Genomic DNA, 20,830 nt, shown 5'->3' with positions numbered 1-20,830 from the left:
TTGTCTTCAGAACTGTCTTAATTATTAGTGGCTGAGATTCAAAAAGGTGCTAGAAACATTCCTGAGATTTTGGTTCATACTGTCATGATAGCGTCAACCAGTTGCTGCAGATTTTCCAGTTGCACGTGATGGTTATAAAGGAATGGACATGGTCAGCAATAATACTCAGGTAGGCTAATAGTGCTCTGTTGGTACTTACGGGTCCAAAATGTACCAAGAAAATACCCTGCGCACCATTTCACCACCACGATCATCCTGAAACATTGACACAGTATGGATCCATGCTTTTATGTTCATGCCGATTCTGACCCTACCATCTGAACACCACAGTAGAAATAAAGATTTTTCCTGTCCTCTGCTGGCCAATTTTGGTGAGCTTGTGCACATTGTAGCCTCAGTGTCCTCTTCTTAGCTGACAGGAGCGCCATCTGGTATGGTCTTCTAATTCTGTAGCCTATCAGCTTCAACGCTTAACATTCAAAGTTGGTGTCGCTGTAACAAGTAGTTATTTGAGCTACTGCCACCTTTCTAGTGGCTCAAAGTAGTCTGGTCCCTTTCCTCTGACCTCTAAAAATCTATAAGTTAACTGAATACGCTCTCCTTTCCTAACCATTATCTAAACCGTAGAGATGGTTGCGCAGGAAAATCCCAGTAGATGTGCAGTTTTTGAAATCCTTAGATGAGCCCATCTATAGCATCAACAACCATGACATTATCAAAGTAATGTCAATCGCCTTTCTTTACCTCTCCAAAGCTGGACCCAGCTGTAAATCTGGTAAGGATTATGCCTAAAAATCCCACTACAGGAATAGGAAAGATCCTGCATATGCCTCTGTATTTCCTACTGGCTTCTCACATTTGTAAGCATCAGTAATTTTGTATCTTGTTTTTACATCAGTAATAATGGATCTGTTCACTGACAACATGCACTTTACAAAGGGGCCAACAGAGGTGGAAGAAGTTTAATAATATTTCTAAAGATACAAAAATGATTCAATGACTTGAATGTTGTTGCATTTTCAGAAGTTTCTTTGCTCCTGTGTGAATTTTGCATGAGCAACAAATTTAAATTCTGCCACTGCCACGGGTGATTTTACAGATCACGGTGTATCCTAGGGGGAAAACGACTGAAAGGAGTAGACGACAAATATAACCCACAGCATAAATGCCGTCAAGATTTGAAACAATGCTTAAAAATCTGTAAACAGGTGTGCATAAGCTAATGATTAATCTAAGAACACATTCAGCATTAAAGTAAGCAGAACAGCACTTTTCAGAGATTTCACTTTCGACGATGCCACCTCAGAAAATTTTATTTTTTCTAAAAAGGAAAGAAAAAAAAAATCAGTAGAAAGAAGTCAAAAACAACCAAAAGGTGACACTTTGAGGCCAGAGCCTGCCTGTGCACCAAAAAGTCCTGCTTTTCTTTTTGGCAAAGTGAAAGAGCAACACAAGCCTCTATTAAAGAGTGGTTGGACAGTGCTAAACAATGCAGGTTTGGAGAACAGGCCATCTCTGTGAAATAAGGGGATAAGAACAGAGAGTCAGGCTGGGTTCTTTGAACAGGAAACAAAAAGGAAGTCTAAGAGGCGGATCGTCAGTCCACAGGTCGCTTTTCACTGTGTTTCTTTGTGAACTCCTCTGCGTTCTTCATGAATTTCGCACGGTCTTTAGTGTACTCCTCTGCCAGGTCAGCCCTCAGTGGATGCTCTGGCTGAGGCATGTTCACCATCGCAACCAGACACTGAATCACTGGCAGACAGAGGGAATGAGAAAAGAACATTTGTGAGCATATTTGGTACTTTTTGGAACAGATATAAGAAAACAATAATAAGATGTGGATGTCCATTTTCACCTTGGCAGGTTTTCGTGGCTGGCTTCCAGTTCTCCACACTGATGATGGGCAGGCAGACCTGGCCCTTTTCATCAATGTTGGGGTGGTAGATTTTTGTCTTGAAGGTTATCTTAGGTGGCTTGAAAGGATACTCTGCAGGGAAGATGATCTCAATCCGAAATGCTCCTTTGTCATATGGAGGACAGTCCTTGAAGAAAATAAGTATGTGTTAATTTCAGGAAAATCGGAATAATATTTAGTCAACAATAATTACATAATTTAATTAATAATGCTCTTTGACTTTAAGATGACTTGGTGGGGGTCATTTTTATGTGCGCTTTGATACTTTTAATAGTGAAAATTAAAAATGTTGCTAAAATGATTTCAGTGTTCTTCTCTAATAATGTTCTTCTTTTTTATACTTCTGAACATATCAAGGATGCCCCTCTCTACAGCATTAAACAGAACCAAAACTTGTGTCTGACACTTACCAAAACAGAAACCTTAAAAAAATAAAATAAGTGAACAAAAAACAAGTAAGCTGATAATGTACTGTTCACAACAGATATATATATATATATATATATACACAATATTTTTCATACAAGTCAACCCAAATTTCTACCAAAATGTTCTTCTCGAACTTCACAATGTGTGATCTGAAATTTGAGCCATTAGAGAAACAAAAGTGGGAAAAATGTATAGTTACATAGGGTCAATACTTACAGGAACAATAAGCCCTTGCCAGTTCAAAATATTAGATTCATCCACTTGAATGATTCGGAAATTCTTTATTCCAGAATCGCGAATGTCTTGAATCTCCTGAAACGAAACATAATTGATTGAAATTTGGTGCAAAATTATGCAGTGACAGAACAGGAAGAACAAACAGACAAATGCGTGAATGTATAACGTAGAGTAATCAGCCACAACATCTCCAAACTGGTAGCCAGAACCTACTAAAAGTGATCCAAGGAAGGAGAAATGGTGACTCGGCAGGTTCAGAAAGGGCAGTACTGGACCATGCCGTTTTAGCCCACAGAAAAACAGTCTTCAGCTGGCTAGGATAAAAATGTGTCAGCACACAAATTGCTGTGCATGACGCTGCACAAATGCAGACTGTCAGAACCTACAATGACCACATGAACAACACAGTGCTGACTTGGTCCCCAAATTTCCAAGATCTCAACCGAGACAAGCATTGTTGGGATGGGCACACACGGACACACACACACTGACTTAAGGTGTGTTCTTTTGGTGACATTAGGGTGAGCGCCACATTATGAGGTTGTGGTTTTAAACTTGTGGCTGATTGATGTCGATAAAACGTGAGGAAAAGTCAAGAAACCAGCTAAGAAATACAATCTGCTGGGTGTAGGTGATTCAGAGGAACTGTGTAATATGGCCCTGATGGACCGAGTCCCGTCAGACAGTAAACAGTTACATCACTTCCTCCACAATGACTCATACCCGCTCATTCCTCGGTTCAGATTACTATTCACACAATGCATTTTTCCTTCCAGGCTGTTCACATAAATACTGCAAAAACAATTATGGTGTTTTAAATTTTATTAACATCGGACAATGATGGCCTGTGTGAGACCTTCACCTCCACTAATACAGTTCTGCATACTTACAGGGCAGCAGTCATAGATTCATACTAATTAACAATAAATAAATAAATTAATGAATAAATAAATAAATTTAATTAAATAATGGGTTGCCAAAGTGTGACCTTTGCAATGACATGTGTGTATGGCAAACAGACAGAGGTGGAGAACTCAGTTTTTTTGCTATGAAGGCCTGTGATGTATGAAACACTCAAGGATTCATATAGACTAAGCTTTTTAACATAACCCTCAACAAATTAAAGAAAAAAAATTAAAAAACAAAAACCTGAAACAGCTTCAAACTTAAATGGGTATTGCATCTTTAAAATGTGCGTGTGCAGCAACATTGGCTGAGGACTAATGGTTCCATGATGGTTACTTTTAGTTATTTAAAAAAACAACAACAAAAAAACAAAAAGTGTTTAATTTGTGACTTGTTAACCTTGTTTGCGGTTGACTGATTTCAGGTATAAAGCAAAGCAGTTGCAGAGAATATCAAGGAGCAGCCTTGTGATAACAGTCACCTTCAACCACCACAACCAGCTGTTAGCTGAACACTAGCACTAGCATTAGTTTTAAAAAAAAATAGCGTTACAAAACAAATCCATCTGGTTACTCAGATCAAATATTTTTCATTCATATGGTCAAAAAATCTGCCAGTATAAATTTCAGAAGAACATATAGGTGAGATAGACAAACAGGAGGAAGAAACTAGTAAATGTTATCAAACCACTGAGGTCCTACAGTTGCAAGTGATTGGCAGAAAGAAAGTGACAGTCATAATATTTTATACCGATCAATTCAAGCTGTACATGCCCTACAGTCCCAGTCATTTCAGATAATTCTCTTGCAACAGTTTTAACTGAAAGCAAATAGTAGTTATTTTCTAATTCCCAGTGGAATTTGGAATTTACGTGAACTGTAAAACTGAACTGTCAGGAGATTTCAAGAAGTCGTGACAGCACACTTCACCATTTTCTTTTTGGTATGAGGAAATTACTAACATACAGCAAATCAAAACTAAAACGAGTCAGAACAAAAGAAAGTATGAACGCCTGGCCAGCCACTACACTGTTTACAACATTAGCATACAATTCATTTTTTTCTCTCTTTAAAAATAAAAATCAATGTCTACAATAGCCACATTTTTCTACTTACTCTTTTAACTTACAGGAACAATTCTTTCCAATTGTTACACTTAATTCTTCATAATTTATTGACTACTCTATTTTGTTGCTGAAAAAAGCTGAATAAAGGCATTACTCCTTCTGTTTGTTTTATATTGCGTTTGTTTACATGCAAGTACATGACCAAGTCAAAATAACTTTGTATACTGTTTTGCAAATAACTAACTCTTAATCCCCTAAACAAGAGAATAATGTCATTCATATATATATTTTTTATTATTATTAAACGTTTATTAAACGTATACGGCTCAGATGAGGTCTGACGTCACGTCCCAACCCCAAAGTCTCCATGTTTTCGCCTCCGCGGCTGCCTTCAGACGGCGAAAGCGGTTAAAACGAGCTGCTACAGTTTCCACCATGCTTGCCTATTAAACACCAGCTTGCTTTCCGACTTAAAGCCGTAGATGACAGTTTTATCTTAAAGCTTAATCACGCTCTGCTGGCATTTCAAATTAACAACTAAACCCCGAGTCACCGTCTATCGGCCGTCATTATCCTTTCGTTTTGTCAGACACTTGAGCGACAAACACCCGGACATTTTCTCTTTGCTCACGAATCTGTAGCTACACTCATAAAGTCGAAACCATTGTTTAAACCATGTCAAAGTTGCAGAAATCCAACAACTAAGATCTTTTTCTTACCCTAGTTAGTCTCCGAGCCGAAGTCATTGTGGTACCGATTCTGTCTTCTCCTTCTTCTTCCTTTTTCTTTCCGCTCTACCTCGACTTCTTTTCAGTTTGTTTTAAAACGGATGACGGGCGGGATTCTCTTGCGTTACCGCCCTCTTTGGGCCCGGAGGGTTACAGATTTTAACCAAATTTTTACCGCTTTGCTTTGGATATGTGTTCCTGTTTCCTTTTAGGTATCACCATTTCTTTAAGACATCCTTTTAGAATAAAACTATTATATTTATCCATCTATTGTGGTAAGCTAGTCCAGTATTTAGTTCTGTTTATCTAATACATTCATTTAACCATGGCTCATTTAAAGGAGATGTGGAAAATCGATGCAAAACCGTTATAAAAAAAACAAGCACACATGAATTATTTTGAAATTAGAAGACAATTAAAGAAAAAAAAAAGATAATTTCCCCACATTTCAAAGTGATGAAATGGTGAATGTCCTTTTATCAAAAAGTCTTTATGGATTTTTTTGAAAAGTGATTCTATTAAATTAAATTTTTTGTCACCTGTTTTGTCACCTTGCCTCTCTGCACTGAATCATTACTTGTTATTAATCTCCGCCTCTCTTCCACAACACGTCTTTTGTCCTGTTTTCCTCCCCTCACCATGAAGCAGTTGTGGCAGATGGCCACCCCTCCCTGAGCCTGGTTCTGCTGGAGGTTTCTTCCTGTTAAAAGGGAGTTTTTTCTTCCCACTGTCACCACAGTTCTTGCTCATAGGGAGTCTTATGATTGTTGGGTAGGCAATATAAATTGCCTTGAGGCAACTGTTGCTGTAATTTGGTGCTGTATAAATAAAACTGAATTTAATTGAATTGATGATACAATGACATAATAATGAAAATGCAAGAAAAAGAATCACAGAGTCTAAGAACATCCTACTCTCACTAGCTATCAGAAATGTTCTAATTTACTCATAATTCTCTAAATTACAACCTTTTAAGTGTGACTCACAGTGAGGAGCAGTTTTCTTTTCAGTCGCATCTTATATCAGGTGACCTCAATTGTTCACATGTTAGGGTGGGTTAAGGGATCACGCTGATTTCACCTGAAACCACAAGTGGTTTTTTCACACCTTATGTGATGAGTCACATGACTAATAGTGGGTCACTTACCCCCTCCTAAGGGACACTACCAACTAAGATTTAAATATCTGTGACTCTCCACTTTTTAGCCTTGGATGAGAGGTGAAATGTCTTCAACAAAATTAAAGAAGTCCAGCTGTTTCTTTTTAAGGTCCTAAGATTCCTCTGGGCAGAAATACCTTGTTGATGCTACAGGTCAAAAGAGACAGGCCAGGCTGCTTTGAGTTCACAGGACGGACACAAAAATACAAATAACAACTTGTTATAACATATATGTTATAACAAGTTGTTATTTGTATTTTAGGTATGCAGCAGATGACTCTTATTGTTTCACAGTAAGATCCACCATTGCTTGTCGTTGATAACTGTGAACAAACTCATCTGGAGCTATCACACATGACATGAAAGATGGCTATCGTGTTGCCATCTACTCATTTCTGAAGTCCCATTTTGAAACTTTGAGATGAGCCTTTCCAGCATCACAATCTCAGTATTAAAAAAAGAAGAGGTGATGGGAAATGGAATGGTTCTTATATAGCAAAATAATAAAATAATAAATTGCTATTACACAAAAGCACAAGGCAGCCCTTGTTCAACTTCCAATTTTTTATTCTTTATTTTTTTAGAATAGAAAATTATATTGAAAAAATTAACAGAGAAATTTACAGTGATTACCTTTAAGAAACTCTAATGTTTCAGAACTTGCCTGAGAAAGATTTTGTCAAGTTTTTTTTTATTTTTTTATTTCTCTTTTGTATGTAGCTCCCAGGAAGAACAAGTTTACTCACCACCACTTCTGCGCTGGTGAGTAAACTTGTATGCCAGCCACACAGCCTAACCATATCCTGTGACCTCCCGACAGTCTGCATGTTCAAGATGGCCGCTTAAGTGGAGAATTTACACCTCTCCAGTAAAACTAATCCAGCAGCTAGTTGGCCGAACGACTTTTACCGTGGAATTACCCTAAGATACCAGCAACGTTTTCTTATGCGTTACATCTGAAGAGATAATAATTGTTGAGGTTCGACACATGGAGTAAAACATACTGGTAAGAAATTCGTTAACCCCCCCCCCCCCCCTCTCCATAGTTTGGTAGCCACATTAGCCAGCTAGCCTGTTCAGTAACAACTAACAGGCTAATTTTTAGCAACACCTGGCGTAATCGTGCTAATTTCAGTAGACGTACAACAGGCAATCCAAAGGTGGCTCACCTTTAAACAGTTAGCCAGAGTTAGCTGTAAAAATAGGACTCTAGCTAACTGCTAAGTGGGGTTGTTAATGTGAAATGTAAGTGCTAATGTTACCTGCTAACGTTTCATATATGATGGGTTTGCTAGTTTTGTTTACCTTACTCGCTCTTATACTGCCTTTTTGGTTTGTGAAACTGTTTTAAATGAGAGCAAGAAAAATGTATGTAGTATGTGTTGTTTACGCCACAACCGATATTTGTAACTTCAGCTCTAAACAGCCATAGTGAATGTGTTTGTACTTCTCGTTTCATATTATTTGTCATTGCATTTTGCCAGTCTCATAAGCAATGAGCAGCAGAACGACATGAATTTTAAATGACAGAATACTTATCAAACCTCAGTTCAGAGGGTTGTTGAGACTTAATCCTTCCCTTAAATATTAAACCTTGTGGGAAAGAAAAGATAGTTACTGAATGACAGCAGCAAAAAGAGGCTCTCTAAGTAAGACCGGAAAAAGAAGTTCTTCCCACTTTGTGGGAAGCTTAGTGAAGTGAAATAAATTTTTTCTTTTTTTCTAGCGTTCCAAACGTCAGCTTGTTACTGTAATTACTAGAAAAACATTTACTGAGAAAAAGCTGGTGGAATTCCTTAATTAAACCACGTGTTCAGAAAGCTCCAACGTGAAGAAAAGTGAAATTAGTATCTGCTCCTATCCACCACTGTTTAGTGAAACATCTTCAGCAAAACTACAGAAGATAAAATAAGATATGGAGACATTAGCTTAGTCTGACAATGTTTAAAGCAAGCCATCCCTAGGGCTGGTTGGTTTGGACACTGAATTATTATAAACATTAATTATTTTTGTACTATCATCATGTCTGTTTTCTGCGACAGGAAAGGTTGCATAAAAGCACACGGCTAAGCATAGTTCTGAGAATGTTGATATGTTTGATTTTCTTCATTGCAGCCACCACATACTCATTTAAAAAGCTTACAGAAACACTCACTGATTTACTAGCATAGTTAAACGTACAGAGGCACATACACAAGAACACACACCTAATCTACCTCACAGAAGATACAGTACTTACAGACCTATTTTCAAACATATAATATAGGGTATATAAATACAGTGAACACGTTTAACTCTTTGGCAGATGTTGTATGAAGTTAAACTATTAAAAGCATTGCTATTTCTTAAAGGGAAACCAATGAGTAGTTCATTTTGAAAGACCAGTATTTTTTCTCTTTTAAGTATTTGTTATTATTTCTTGTCCAATTACTTGGTTAATCAATGGCATAGTCAATTAGTGAAACAATCAATAGCTGCATCCCTATTTATTTCCTTTTCTTTGTTCATGGACCTTTACTTTGAGAACTATGTAGTGATAAGCTTTATGAGTTAAGTTGAGACATTGAAGTTGTGGGAACTGCATTCTAGTACCAGTCTGTACCTTAGCACTACTGTGAATCATTCATACACGTATCCTTCTTGTGGTGTTCCTGTTAAGTTACCCGAGGATTGTATATCACCTAGTTCTCCTTTCATTTATCGCTTCCGTCTGGTAAAACTACAGCTGAACTACTACTACTTCTACTACTACTCTTCAGCTATAGACTATTGCGCTACACAAACGAGACATAGTTGTCATTAAGTAGTGTAAAAACCCACAAATCACAATGAGTAATAGTTGAGTGACATCAGAACTCACATGGTTCATATCATGTGATGGCTGTGAAACTGGTTTGTGTGAGGGTGACAATTCATAGTTGATACGGGTTTGTATACACTCTCAGCTTTTTGAATTCATGTTGGACTAAATTCTAAGTAAGATGGAGGCTTGCTCTGAAAACAATGACTTGTGTACTAAGGCTTGGCGATTGGATGAATATATCAGCTATCGATGATAGGCTTTTTGCTGATTGTTTTTACAAGAGCGATTTATTTATTTGACCATGAATAAGTTTGCTAATAATGTTGGTTGAAGCTAAGAGTCAACAGAAAAAATAATAACACTGTTTTAACAGCACCCTCTTCCAGCTTCCAGCAAATGCACCCTCCTCAGAGTGCGCACAAATGCAGCGATTCATTTACTCCAACTTATAACAGAAAGAAAGAAAGGCAGTAGCCTATGTTCAGAAAAGGAACCCCCACATTTTATTTAAATTAAAAACTCCACAATGCTGGGGAGGGAAACAAAGAGAAATTGGCTTCTTTTTTCCACCAATGGTTACAGGCTGTTCCAGTGTTTATCTGTCTTACACACTTCACCAAACAAAAAATACAAAATTAAACAAAAAGTTAAAAATCTCCGATAAAATGGTAAGTCTTTTGCCAATTTGGCGCATCTCAAGAAAATAAATAAATACATTAATTAATTCATAATCTAAAAAGTAGCTATATTAATACTGAAACAAACAAGAAAAGAAAGTAAAATATTCCCTCCAAAAAAACCTTTCTAAATGGGCAAATAAGTTCATGGATGATTGCTCTGCCCATCAAAAAGTCTGTGCCTGCGTGAATATATTGCCTAACGTCGGTTGGAAAATTTTTACATATCTCCCAACCTTATTTTGTTCATAATACAAGATAATTTGGTACAAGATTCAATGATGTACTAATTGATATTAAGATTAATGTCTTTGTCACCAGTGCTGTCTTTACTTCCTCCAGCTGACACTCAGCTCTACACAGTAATGCCCCATAGGGCTGGGCCATATTATACCGTTCACGGTAATACCGGTATAATGTTAGGCAACAATAGGAAAATGAAATATCGCGATAGAATATGAGTAAAACGCGCATGCGCAGTGCCTTTGTTTTCATACGCACATGGCCGATTGTTGAGTGAAACAGATGAACCAGAATTGGTTTGTAAAAATGGTGCAACTTCAGTGATGTGGAACTGGTTTGGTGTTTGTCCGTCAGATACACGACAAAGCACATTTTTTTGCAGAACATGCAAGCGGCCATCGTTATTGTCGTATTTGTCGGACTAAGATGCTCTTAAATCTGGGAGTAATCTGGGTCTTAAACTCCTTATTCTTCAGTTCAAACGAACACTGCAGCATCACTGAGCGTTAAAAACTGTCTAAATTCTTTCATCTTTAATAAAACGATCAGCATTGCTGCTTTACCAGGTGTAACTATGAAGTTTAACTTCCAGGCATCCATTAAAACAAAATTTATTACATTTAACAGAGTTAGAAGTTAGCGGGAAGCTAGCGGAAGTTAGCTCGCTAGTTACCTAAGCATGATATTGCATGTTCTGACTGAGAGATTTCTGAAAAAAATCAAACGTACAGCTCTGCTATCACTTCCAACATAAATGAAGACAGGAAACTAAACAGCAGTGACGTTTGTAGGGTTACTGAAGTTGGGCTAGCTGGTATATAATGATGTGCTACGTAATCGCTAGCGACACAGCTATGTTAGCATAACATAAACAGGGAAGCTGGAGGACGAACACTAACACTTTTCCACTTATAAAAGTTAACGTTAAGGTTCCTCATGGTTAGAGACAAATGCAATCGCATGGCAGGGTGCTGTAAACAGACCAAACTTCTGTCAGGAGAACAACTGAGATAATCCATCCACAATACGAGGTTAGTCATTAATATACTGCAACAACATGGGAATAGAGCAGCTGCCAGAGAATTCAACATTAATGAATCAATGGTACAGAAGTGGAGGAAGCAAGAAGAATGAGTTTAATAAAGTTTGATTTATCTGACTGCTTTGTTTCGCTTGATGTGCGTTATAATCCCGTGCACCTTATGGTCCGAAAAATACGTATTGCACACTGCAGTTTAATTTTGCAAAGCACCTCTTTTTAACTTCAGTGGATATTATATATGGTTATGCTCAGGATATGTCAGCCCATTTCTACTGGAAATGCCTTTTGGTTAAACTTTCAGCAAGGAATTTGTATTTGCACTGTTACATTTTTATAAAGCTTTAATGTACATAAAAACCAGCTTCTTATTTAAGTGAAAATAAATGGAAGGTTTTCTTTTTGCGCTAGTAATGTTGTGGAGTTGTATTTTGTCTCGCATCAATTATATCGTCAGTTATATCGTTATCGCAAATTTTCAAATATATATCGTGATAAATATTTTTGGCCATATCGCCCTGCTCTAATGCCCCATCTCCTCAGTAGTTTGCATTAGGGCTGGGCCATATCATACCGTTCACGGTAATACCGGTATAATGTTGAGCAATGATAAGAAAATGAAATATCACTAGGGCTGCTCAATTAATCGAATTTTAATCACGATTACGATCTGGGCTTTCAATGATCATTAAAAATGACTGAGCCGATTATTAGCCCCTCCCTCATTTATCCGCGACACCTTAAAGGCTGGTCCGTGAAAATATTGTCGGGCATAAACCGGTCCATGACGCAAAGAAGGTTGGAGACCGCTGATTAAGAGGACCCGAGGGAAGCTCGGAAAGCTAAGCAGAAGTTATTTGGAGAGGAGAGTGACTGCCGTTGGTTGAAAAGAGAGGTAAAAAAAACTTCAGTGGTGTTGCACACTATTTTATATTATTTTTTTTAAAGTCATTGTTAACCCTTTAAAGCCGGTCAGAGCAGCATGCTCCGTTTTGCGTAACTATTTTTAAATCCCTGTAGAACCTGAACCGTGTAAGCTAGCGCAATAATTTGTTTTGCATATGAAACCAGAGGAGTTGTACTTACATCTTATGCCATCAGCTTGTCCTCGGTCACGGTTTCCTTCCACATAAAGCTTTGCAAAAATTGCATAAAAAGCGCTTGCAGGAACAAAAACATAATATTCCAGAAACACGCTTTGCCGATCCGATCAGCTGTTCGTAACACTTCCCACAGTGAAACAGACGTCAGCGCGAACTATCGCATGTCCACCATTTCCTGGCCGAAACCGGAAGTGATGTCATTTTCGCTGAAAATGTAGTTTCTTTACTTGTAGGCCTTAAAAGCCTATACTGGTCATGTTTGACTTTTCTGAATAGTTTCTGGGATGCTTAGAACTCAAATTGCACTGCTGGAAATAGTTTATTTTGATGCACCTGCTGTTTTCTTTGCAAATTTGCATCATAGGATTGTTTTTTCGTTTTTCCTGTTGCTGTATCTCCAAAATAAAACTATGAAGACACTCAAACTAAATTTCCTGTTGTTGTAAACTATTTTTTGCAACTTTTTTGTATTTAAAGTTTTGAGGGATAAACCTCTTAAATTTCTCCAAGTAGAAATATATGTAAAAAAAACAAAAACGATTTTCAATTTTTTTGTAGTTTATTGCACTTGTTTGCAATTAATGCAGTTACTATGGACTTAATGCATACATATTATTAAAATATGGGCTATAACAGTTGATGTATAGCAACTTGAAATGCTCTCACAAATGGCACTACAACATGTAAAAAAAAATAATATAAGCTCTGGCGGACTTGGTTCTATGGTAGGTCTTAAAGGGTTAAATAAATAAATATCGTCAAATAATAGTGATCTCAATTTCAGTGAAAATAATCGTGATTATCATTTTTGCCATAATCGAGCAGCCCTACACAAAACTCTACGTCCAGATGAACAGAATCAACTTTTGGAGATTAATTGTTATGGTTTTCCATTGACTGTTTTGTGTTAATCTCTGGGTTGTAAAGCATTGTTCTTTTTCTGTTAGCCACTTTGATTCTTTTTCCTTATTTATACTTGCTTTTCTTTTTTTTATTTGTTACCAGAGGGGATCTCCTAAAGAAGAATATCTAAATTTTCACTGCAACATAATTATGGAATTTTAGTGTTATATGAAACTGTGCTTATTTAACACTAATGGAACACAGTTATTGCTGTGTCTTAAGCTGATAAAGATTATAATGTCAGAGATTTCTGCTTCTTCACCTCCAAACAACAGCATTATCAGCTCATTTTAGCCACTTCGCACTATCGTCATGTCACTTTGTGCAGAGTACTGACAATCTGCCACTAAATGGGATGATCCCTGCTAAAGATGTTCATTTGCAGCTCAGCGTCATGTGCATTTGCACTTTTGTTGTCTTTACCGAGGTCCTTGACTGGTGTAGTAAATGTTTACTAAGCTGTGGTTGGCATGTTAAGTGGATTTTTACTCCACCACCCAAACACCAAAGAACCTGAAAAACAATCCAACATTTGAAGTAATCCTTTCTTCACCCAACAGACCTGTTTTTGTTTTTCTTTTCAGAAACTGTAGGGCATAAAAAGCCTCTTTCCTTTAGTGCAGCATGGACAGCTTCTTCAAGGCAGCTGTATGTGATCTGGACAAGCTGCTAGATGACTTTGAACTCAATAGTGGTAAGACCAGTCACACATCACATGGACAGTAACATCTGATAAGGGATAGACATGATTCATTGTTAATGGATTTATTCATTTTATAGTTTATCTCAGTAAAGATATAACAACTGATAACACAAGTAACAAAGAATGTGTATGGAATTATTATATTATACTATTATAAGTCACGTGCGAGAAAAAACATAATCTGAGCAAATAATTTCATTTCACAGGTGCAATTAAATTCCCTGTGTTTAAATTCAATAACTCGCATGCGTAGAACTTAGCAGCCATGCACAGAAAGAAGCCATCGCGAACACAAGAGTGTCTGCTTTGAGGCTGCTGCAGTTTCACACTCTCGTGGGTAGTCCTCGGCAGGATTGGACTGACTTTTGACTGTTTGGAGGCGGAGCCCAAAGGAAGTGCGTGTCCTATTGGTAATTTTGATGCTCAGTTCCGGTTTCGGCATTAAACTGAGTTACACTGTAGCAGCAACAGAAGCATTGTTTAAAACTGTACTTCTTTGCAATATGGAAAATAAACTTTGCCAAATTAATTATCAACAGTTGTTGATTGCTGGGTAGCAATAAAAATACTGACAACTAGGGCTGGGCGATATGACCCAAAATTCATATCTCGATATTTTTTAGCTGGATGGCGATATAAGATATATATCTCGATATATTTTTTTTTAAAGCCATAAAGTAAGAACAAAAGGAGAGTTCTTAGTCAAAGCTGTGTCCCAGATGAAAATAAATTATGAGCATTTATTAAATAATTAAATAATAATGCTCCATAAATAAAAGAAAACAATGTTGTTTTTGTGCATAACAAAAAGCTCACAATTGTGCAGTCAAAATGTAAACTAAAAGACGCCGAGCACAATAACAAAGACAGATTTCACAGCTGCTCTGTTCCCAACTTGACTGACAGCCTGGAGTTTGTAATCCGCTTCGCAACCACGTCTCTTAACAGGTGCCATTTATGGTCCTTATACACAGTAGGGTAATACTACGTTGAAGCACAGTACGTATCACTCCGCGAGGCTCAGCCGTAATGCTCCGACAATCCATCAAGCGGTGCTGCTCCGTAGCTTACCAAAGTCGTACTAAAACATTTTTTGACAGATTGCTGAGATTGTTCCACATGAAATCTGTTCGCGGCCATCAAGCACAACCAGAATTCATACATAAGGCGCGCTGTCAACTTTTGAGAAAATGCAAGGATTTTAGTCCGTGCAGCACCTCTGGGCTGCATGGCGTTAGCGTGGTTAGCTCGTTAGCCTGGTTAGCTAGCTAACACGTTGATGCCGTCCAGCCCCACGCACGGGGCGATGCGCAGTAACTCGTTAACGGAGATTTGCCGTGTCCATCTTGTCGCTTCCTGCAGGTGAAGCGATGGGGGAGGAGGGGGAGTTGTGTTCAGTGAAGGAGAGGCGAGGCCGAGTAACGTTGCGTAAAGACGAAAGTGGACGAAAGAGAGGCAAATTTGCGGTTCCACAAGTATAATTATAACGTAACATAGACTATATCGATATAAAGGATATTGTCACATCTTGTATAAAAATATATCGATATTTTTTAAAAACTCGATATATCGCCCAGCTCTACTGACAACTGTCACTGAATTACTTTGATGCTAAAGAAAATCCTTTAAACCAGAGGATTAAGGAACTTTTGAAGCTATGGCAGTGCTGTTGTCCCAATGTGTTGTACAGTACTCCATAGCTTTTATGATTTAAAAAAACAACAGCAAAAAAACCCTAACTCGTAACGAGAACCAGGAAAGGGAGTGAGAAATTAGAACTTTCGCTAAAATACGTACATTTAAAAAAGTTGCTCAATCTGCAGCCAACACATGTAACTGTACATACCATAAGTTGGAGTGTTTCATAATGTGCCCTAGATTTCTGCGGTTTTAGCATTTTTTTTCTCCCCAGTGTTAAAGTGAAGCCAGTGATTTAAAAAGTCAACAAATCCTCAATACAGATGTGTATCAAAGATCAAGTCTTTCATACTGATTTTTGATTTATTTAACAACTGATAACACAAGGAACTGATGTTTTTGTTTATCATACAGCAGATTAATGGGACAGCAGTGCAGAGACTTGCATTAGAATCTTCTGCTTTTAAACATTTCTTCAGCATTAAAGTAATTCAGTGACAGTTGTCAGTATTTTCACTGCTAAGAGCAACCAACTAACTTTTGTTTTTGTGAGCACTGCTCAGAAGTGGCAAAACAGTAAATCAGACAATCTTTACATCTTGGGAAACAAGATATTTAAAAGAGATGATGTTAAAAAAACACCACATTTTGTGTAACTTCTTGGTCTGTGTTACAAAACTAGCAACCTTTGTCACACCAAGTTAACATGCATACGTTATACACACACACATCTATATTTACTCACAGACACGCGCATAGATGTACATGCATACGTACACATTTATCAGTGTACCTACAGACAAATATTTTCTCTTATCAGCAACATGTTGATATTTTCATTCTATACAATAGTGCCCAGTGACTTCTTTTTTTGGCCAGGCAGTGCATATAGCAGAATATATATAGCAGAATCTCTGTCAGGTCTGGAAGCCAGGAAGGAAGACTCTCACTCAGGCAAAGCCGTGTCCCATCTGGAGACACCGGATTTTATACTCAAACCTGTGATTCAATGATACTTTGTCAAACATCCAAGGTTTAGCCAAAAATGGTGTTTCTTCTAGAACTAACAACAACTGCAGTGTGTTTGTACTCTTAGCACATTTAAATAAGTTTTACACATTTGTCTTTATGAAGACAAATGGCTGTCTTCATTTGTCATGTTACTGGCATGCAGTACCGTATTTTCACGACCATAAGACGCACTGTACTAAAAGGCGCAGTCTCAGTTATGTGTGCCATTACTGTATTTAACACACACATAAGGCGCACTGGATTATAGGGCGCATACAAGTACCGTATGCGTATTTAAAAATAAAGCGGGAGCAAACCTGAGTTCGGTACCTTACTCACATTTCTATTACCGGTAATCGTCATCATCAACAACACACAAGCATACAAGTGTGCGTATTTAAAAATAAAGCAGGAGCAAAACGAAGTTTGGTACTCACATTTTTATCATCAATCAAACCCATCGAAGTCCTCATCCTCTGTGTCTGAATTGAACAGCTGCGCTAAATCTCCATCAAACATGCCAAGTTCACTTTCTTCACTGTCAGAGTCACTTTCCGTGCCGTGCGGCTCCTGGGAAATGATGCCGGCTTTTGCGAAAGCTCGAACAACAGTGCCAGCAGACATGTTAGCCCAAGCATCTACAATCCATTGGCAAATTGTGGCGTAACTCGCCCGGCGCTGCCTTCCACTCTTGGTGAAACTGTGGTCTCCATCGGTCATCCATCGCTCCCAGGCCGCTCGCAGCCTTACTTTGAACGGGCAGTTCACACCGATGTCCAGCGGTTGGAGTTCCTTTGTCAGGCCTCCCGGAATGACAGCAAGCTCACAGTTCATTTGTTTCACTAGTTTTTTCACATTGGCTGTGAGATGGGCACGCATAGAGTCACAGATTAAGAGCGATGGTGATGCGTGGAAAAAACCACCTGGTCTCCTTACATACACCTCCCTCAGCCACTCTTTCATCATTTCCTCATCCATCCAGCCCTTTTCATTTGCCTTAATGATGATTCCTGCTGGAAACTTCTCTTTAGGCAAAGTCTTTCGCTTAAAAATCACCATAGGCGGCAGTTTCTGTCCATTAGCATGGCAGCCAAGCACAACAGCAAAAGAAGACTTTTCATACCCCGTTGTGCGTATCGCTACCGTGCTGGTCCCCTTCTTCTCCACAGTGTGACTCACCGGGATGTCAAAAGTGAGCGGGACCTCGTCCATGTTTGTGATGTGGCTGGGCTGGATGTTTTTGTCGCTGATGTGTTTGCTGCAGTAGGAGCGGAAGATGGCCAGCTTTTCCTTATAATCCGCTGGAAGTTGCTGCGCTACCGTAGTCCTGGTCCGGATGGAAAAATGGCACCGTTTCATAAAACGAAAGCACCAAGACGGACCTCCTTGGAAATGTTCAATGTTCATCTCTTCAGCTAGTGAAACTGCTTTTAGCCGAATGGTGACCGTCGAAACGCTTCTCCCGCTCGTTCTTTGCTCGATGATCCACCGCTCGAGTCTTTCCTCCAACTCGGGCCACCTCGCCTTATGTCCGCGGAAACTCAGCTGCGTTTTCTTGACCTGCCGGAGCTTGTTTTCTAGCTTCCTCCATTTGCGAACCATCGATTCGTTAATCTTAAATTCTCTCGCCGCTGCTCGATTTCCATGTTCCTCCGCATAGCTGATGGCCTTCAGTTTAAACTGTGCTTCATAAGCGTGTCTCTTTGCCATTTTCAGGGTTGTTAAAACAACGATGTTCCACATAATGCACATACCTGTCCTTTTAGACAGGTATGTGCGATTGTCCGGTATATACGATCAACGCCCACACTTCACCCTTTAGCGTTCTCATGGTGTTCTCTACTACGTCATCCTTACAACACACAGGGCGCACTGCGCTATAGGGCGCGCCGTACTTTTTGAAGAAAATCTAAGACTTTTAAGTGCGCCTTATGGTCGTGAAAATACGGTAGTCTGTTTACTGGAGGGTCACAGGATGCCTAAGTAACCAAAGTACTTTATTAGAACTTAGCATTTTTTGCAGTTAGTAAATATAACCATGTATTTGTATTTTAGCACTCATGGTTCGGATAGCAGCACAACTTTGACCCCAGAACCATATTACCAGATTGGGGGGGGAAAGCACCAAAAAAAATCTAGCAAAACAGAATTGACGGTGCCAGTGTATCAAAAGTACAGCTCAAGTGTAATTGAATTAACTGTTTTCCTTTTTTTTGGATTGCAGAGGAACACGAAGGCAGGCCTGTTTCCCTGAAGCCCTCTGTGTACCCCTTCTCCTCACTTGGCCCTCAGTGTTCACCTATAGAGCTGTCCCCAAATCCACCAAGCCTCCCGGACCTTAATTCTCTTCATTATGGATTGACACCTGGCTGTCCTGATGGTTCTGCCAGTCATAACCATAACCGCAGCACTGATAGAGAGGTCAAAGGTCAGCCTCTCACTGGTGTGGACCTTCTGTTGTCTGTGGATCGCAGGTCAGCCAAAAGCTCTACCCCTCCCTGTCCAGACAGAGCTTTGAAACCTGTCTGCGACCTTGTGAATGACACAAGCTCAGCCATTCTGGTCAGGTCCAGTAGCCACGATGCCTTCAGTAAGCTGGACATTGTGGAAAAGCAAATGGAGGAAGAGGAAGCACTGCTTGTGGATTTTAACAGCCCCGAAGTAGGACAAGAGCAAGAGGGTGCATGCCATAGTCGAGACACTCAAAAAGAGCAAACCCTTGTAGGGAAGGGAGAGGTACTGTTGAGTCTAGATTTACATCAGCAGAGTGGTGGATACTCTGCCTCACTCAGTCTGCTTGATGTCATTCTCCCCGCAGCAGTGGAAAGGAGCTGTGATCCCGCAGATCATTCACTATCTTCAATAGATACTGACTTAGCTAATAAAGAGGAGGGGGACAGTGACGGGGGGGATATCTCTGAGCAAGTAGTTGAGAACTCTGTGGAACAGAGTGATCTGGATCCTGTTGATGGTGTTAGGAAAACTAGAACAATCAAAGTTAGTAAAGAGAATGAGTCTCATGAAGCCTTGGATGAATGTGAAGCAGAGGGTCTTCCAGGTCAGGAATCCAAAGCCTCACACAGCAAGCCGGTAGCCCTGTCATGTTTACCCATAGCTGTGTCCATGTGCGGCGCTCTTGTGAACCCAAAGACCACAGAAGATGATTCAGGGGAAGCTGAGCTATGCATTGATGCAGATGTGTCTGAGAGCACAGAGGCAGAATCCCTGTCAGGCCTGGAAGCCAAGGAGGAAGAGTCCCACCCGGAGGCACCCGCTTCCCACCCGGAGGCACCCGCTTCCCACCCGGAGGCACCCGCTTTACCTGCTTTTGTGGTCCAGGAGGTTGCAGAGGGCAGACAGTCTCCAGAGGGGCAACAACAGATTTTTCTTGAAGCTTCTACAGATCTTACCTCCACCAATTGTTCAGAAACCAGCCTAGTAGATCCTCCAGAGTTTGGTTTCCAGTACCTGCCTGAGAGCGACCAGGCTGAGCTGCTGGTTACAGATGAGGAGTTGGATGCTTTCCTGCAAGCACATGCTGAAGCAGAACAGGGTGTTTCTTATCCTGAATCTCTCCCAGAATCAAACAGGGCTCCAGAGGAAGGGCTTGTAAAACAGGACTTAGGTCTACCTTTTCCAGAAAGTGATCAAGCAATATGTGTATCTGCAGAGGGGAGCATTAACCCTGGTGCTCTATCAGTATCAGAGGACTCTTGCAGACCTTGGCAAGACTATTCTTCTGGGGTAAGCTCTCTGACCAGCAACACTTTCCAGTCCCAGCACAGCAGTAGCCCTGATCTACAACCCTCCTATGGAGGTGCAAGACCTAAACAGCTGCACTGCCAAACTGCAAGATCTCCAGCAACAGGAGAAGAGGAAGAGGGGGAGCTGGCTCAGATGTTAAGTGCTTCTACAACAGTGCCAAGTACTGCACAGGATGGAAAACGTTCACCAATAAACCCCAGTATTACAGATGAGCATTCCATCAACTTTAGGGATTCTAACCCTTCATATGCAACTCAGGAGGATCAGGATTACAGTGTGGTGTATGATGAACTGTCAGAACCCCCACCTTACCCTGGGGAGTTTACCATAGACAGTGCCAAGGCAGTGAGCTGCAAAAGGGAGGGAGTGGAGGAGCTAGGGAACAGACAGCCTGCTTGGGTGCCAGACTCTGAAGCTCCCAACTGTATGAAGTGCAATCAGAAGTTCACTTTTACCAAAAGGCGGCATCACTGTCGTGCCTGTGGGAAGGTATGTTAGTCACTGA

General features: G+C 39.7%; 2 protein-coding genes across 3 annotated transcripts in view; one reads left to right on the top strand and one right to left on the bottom strand.

Moving 5' to 3' along the window:
- Positions 1–948: 948 nt before the first annotated feature.
- Positions 949–5,408, bottom strand: ube2l3a (ubiquitin-conjugating enzyme E2L 3a). Its single transcript, XM_080876653.1, has 4 exons — positions 5,273–5,408; positions 2,561–2,656; positions 1,856–2,042; positions 949–1,752 (listed from the first exon to the last, which is right to left on the bottom strand). Exons 1-4 carry the CDS (start codon positions 5,297–5,299, stop codon positions 1,598–1,600), a joined length of 465 nt encoding a protein of 154 aa, XP_080732779.1. The 5' UTR covers positions 5,300–5,408; the 3' UTR covers positions 949–1,597.
- A 1,849-nt stretch (positions 5,409–7,257) lies between these two features.
- Positions 7,258–20,830, top strand: part of zfyve16 (zinc finger, FYVE domain containing 16) — a 47,410-nt gene continuing 33,837 nt past the window's right edge. For both annotated transcript variants that reach the window (XM_080907433.1, XM_080907432.1), the window contains exons 1-3: positions 7,258–7,446; positions 13,793–13,902; positions 18,785–20,814. In XM_080907433.1, coding sequence (XP_080763559.1) covers positions 13,833–13,902; positions 18,785–20,814 — 2,100 coding nt within the window. In that variant the 5' untranslated portion in view covers positions 7,258–7,446; positions 13,793–13,832. The remainder of the gene's footprint in view (positions 7,447–13,792; positions 13,903–18,784; positions 20,815–20,830) is intronic.

This window comes from Rhamphochromis sp. 'chilingali', assembly GCF_963969265.1.
Source record: "Rhamphochromis sp. 'chilingali' genome assembly, chromosome: 2".
NCBI lineage: Eukaryota > Metazoa > Chordata > Actinopteri > Cichliformes > Cichlidae > Rhamphochromis > Rhamphochromis sp. 'chilingali'.
The sequence above is the reverse complement of the archived record's forward strand: the minus strand, read 5'-3'. Positions and strand labels throughout refer to the sequence as shown.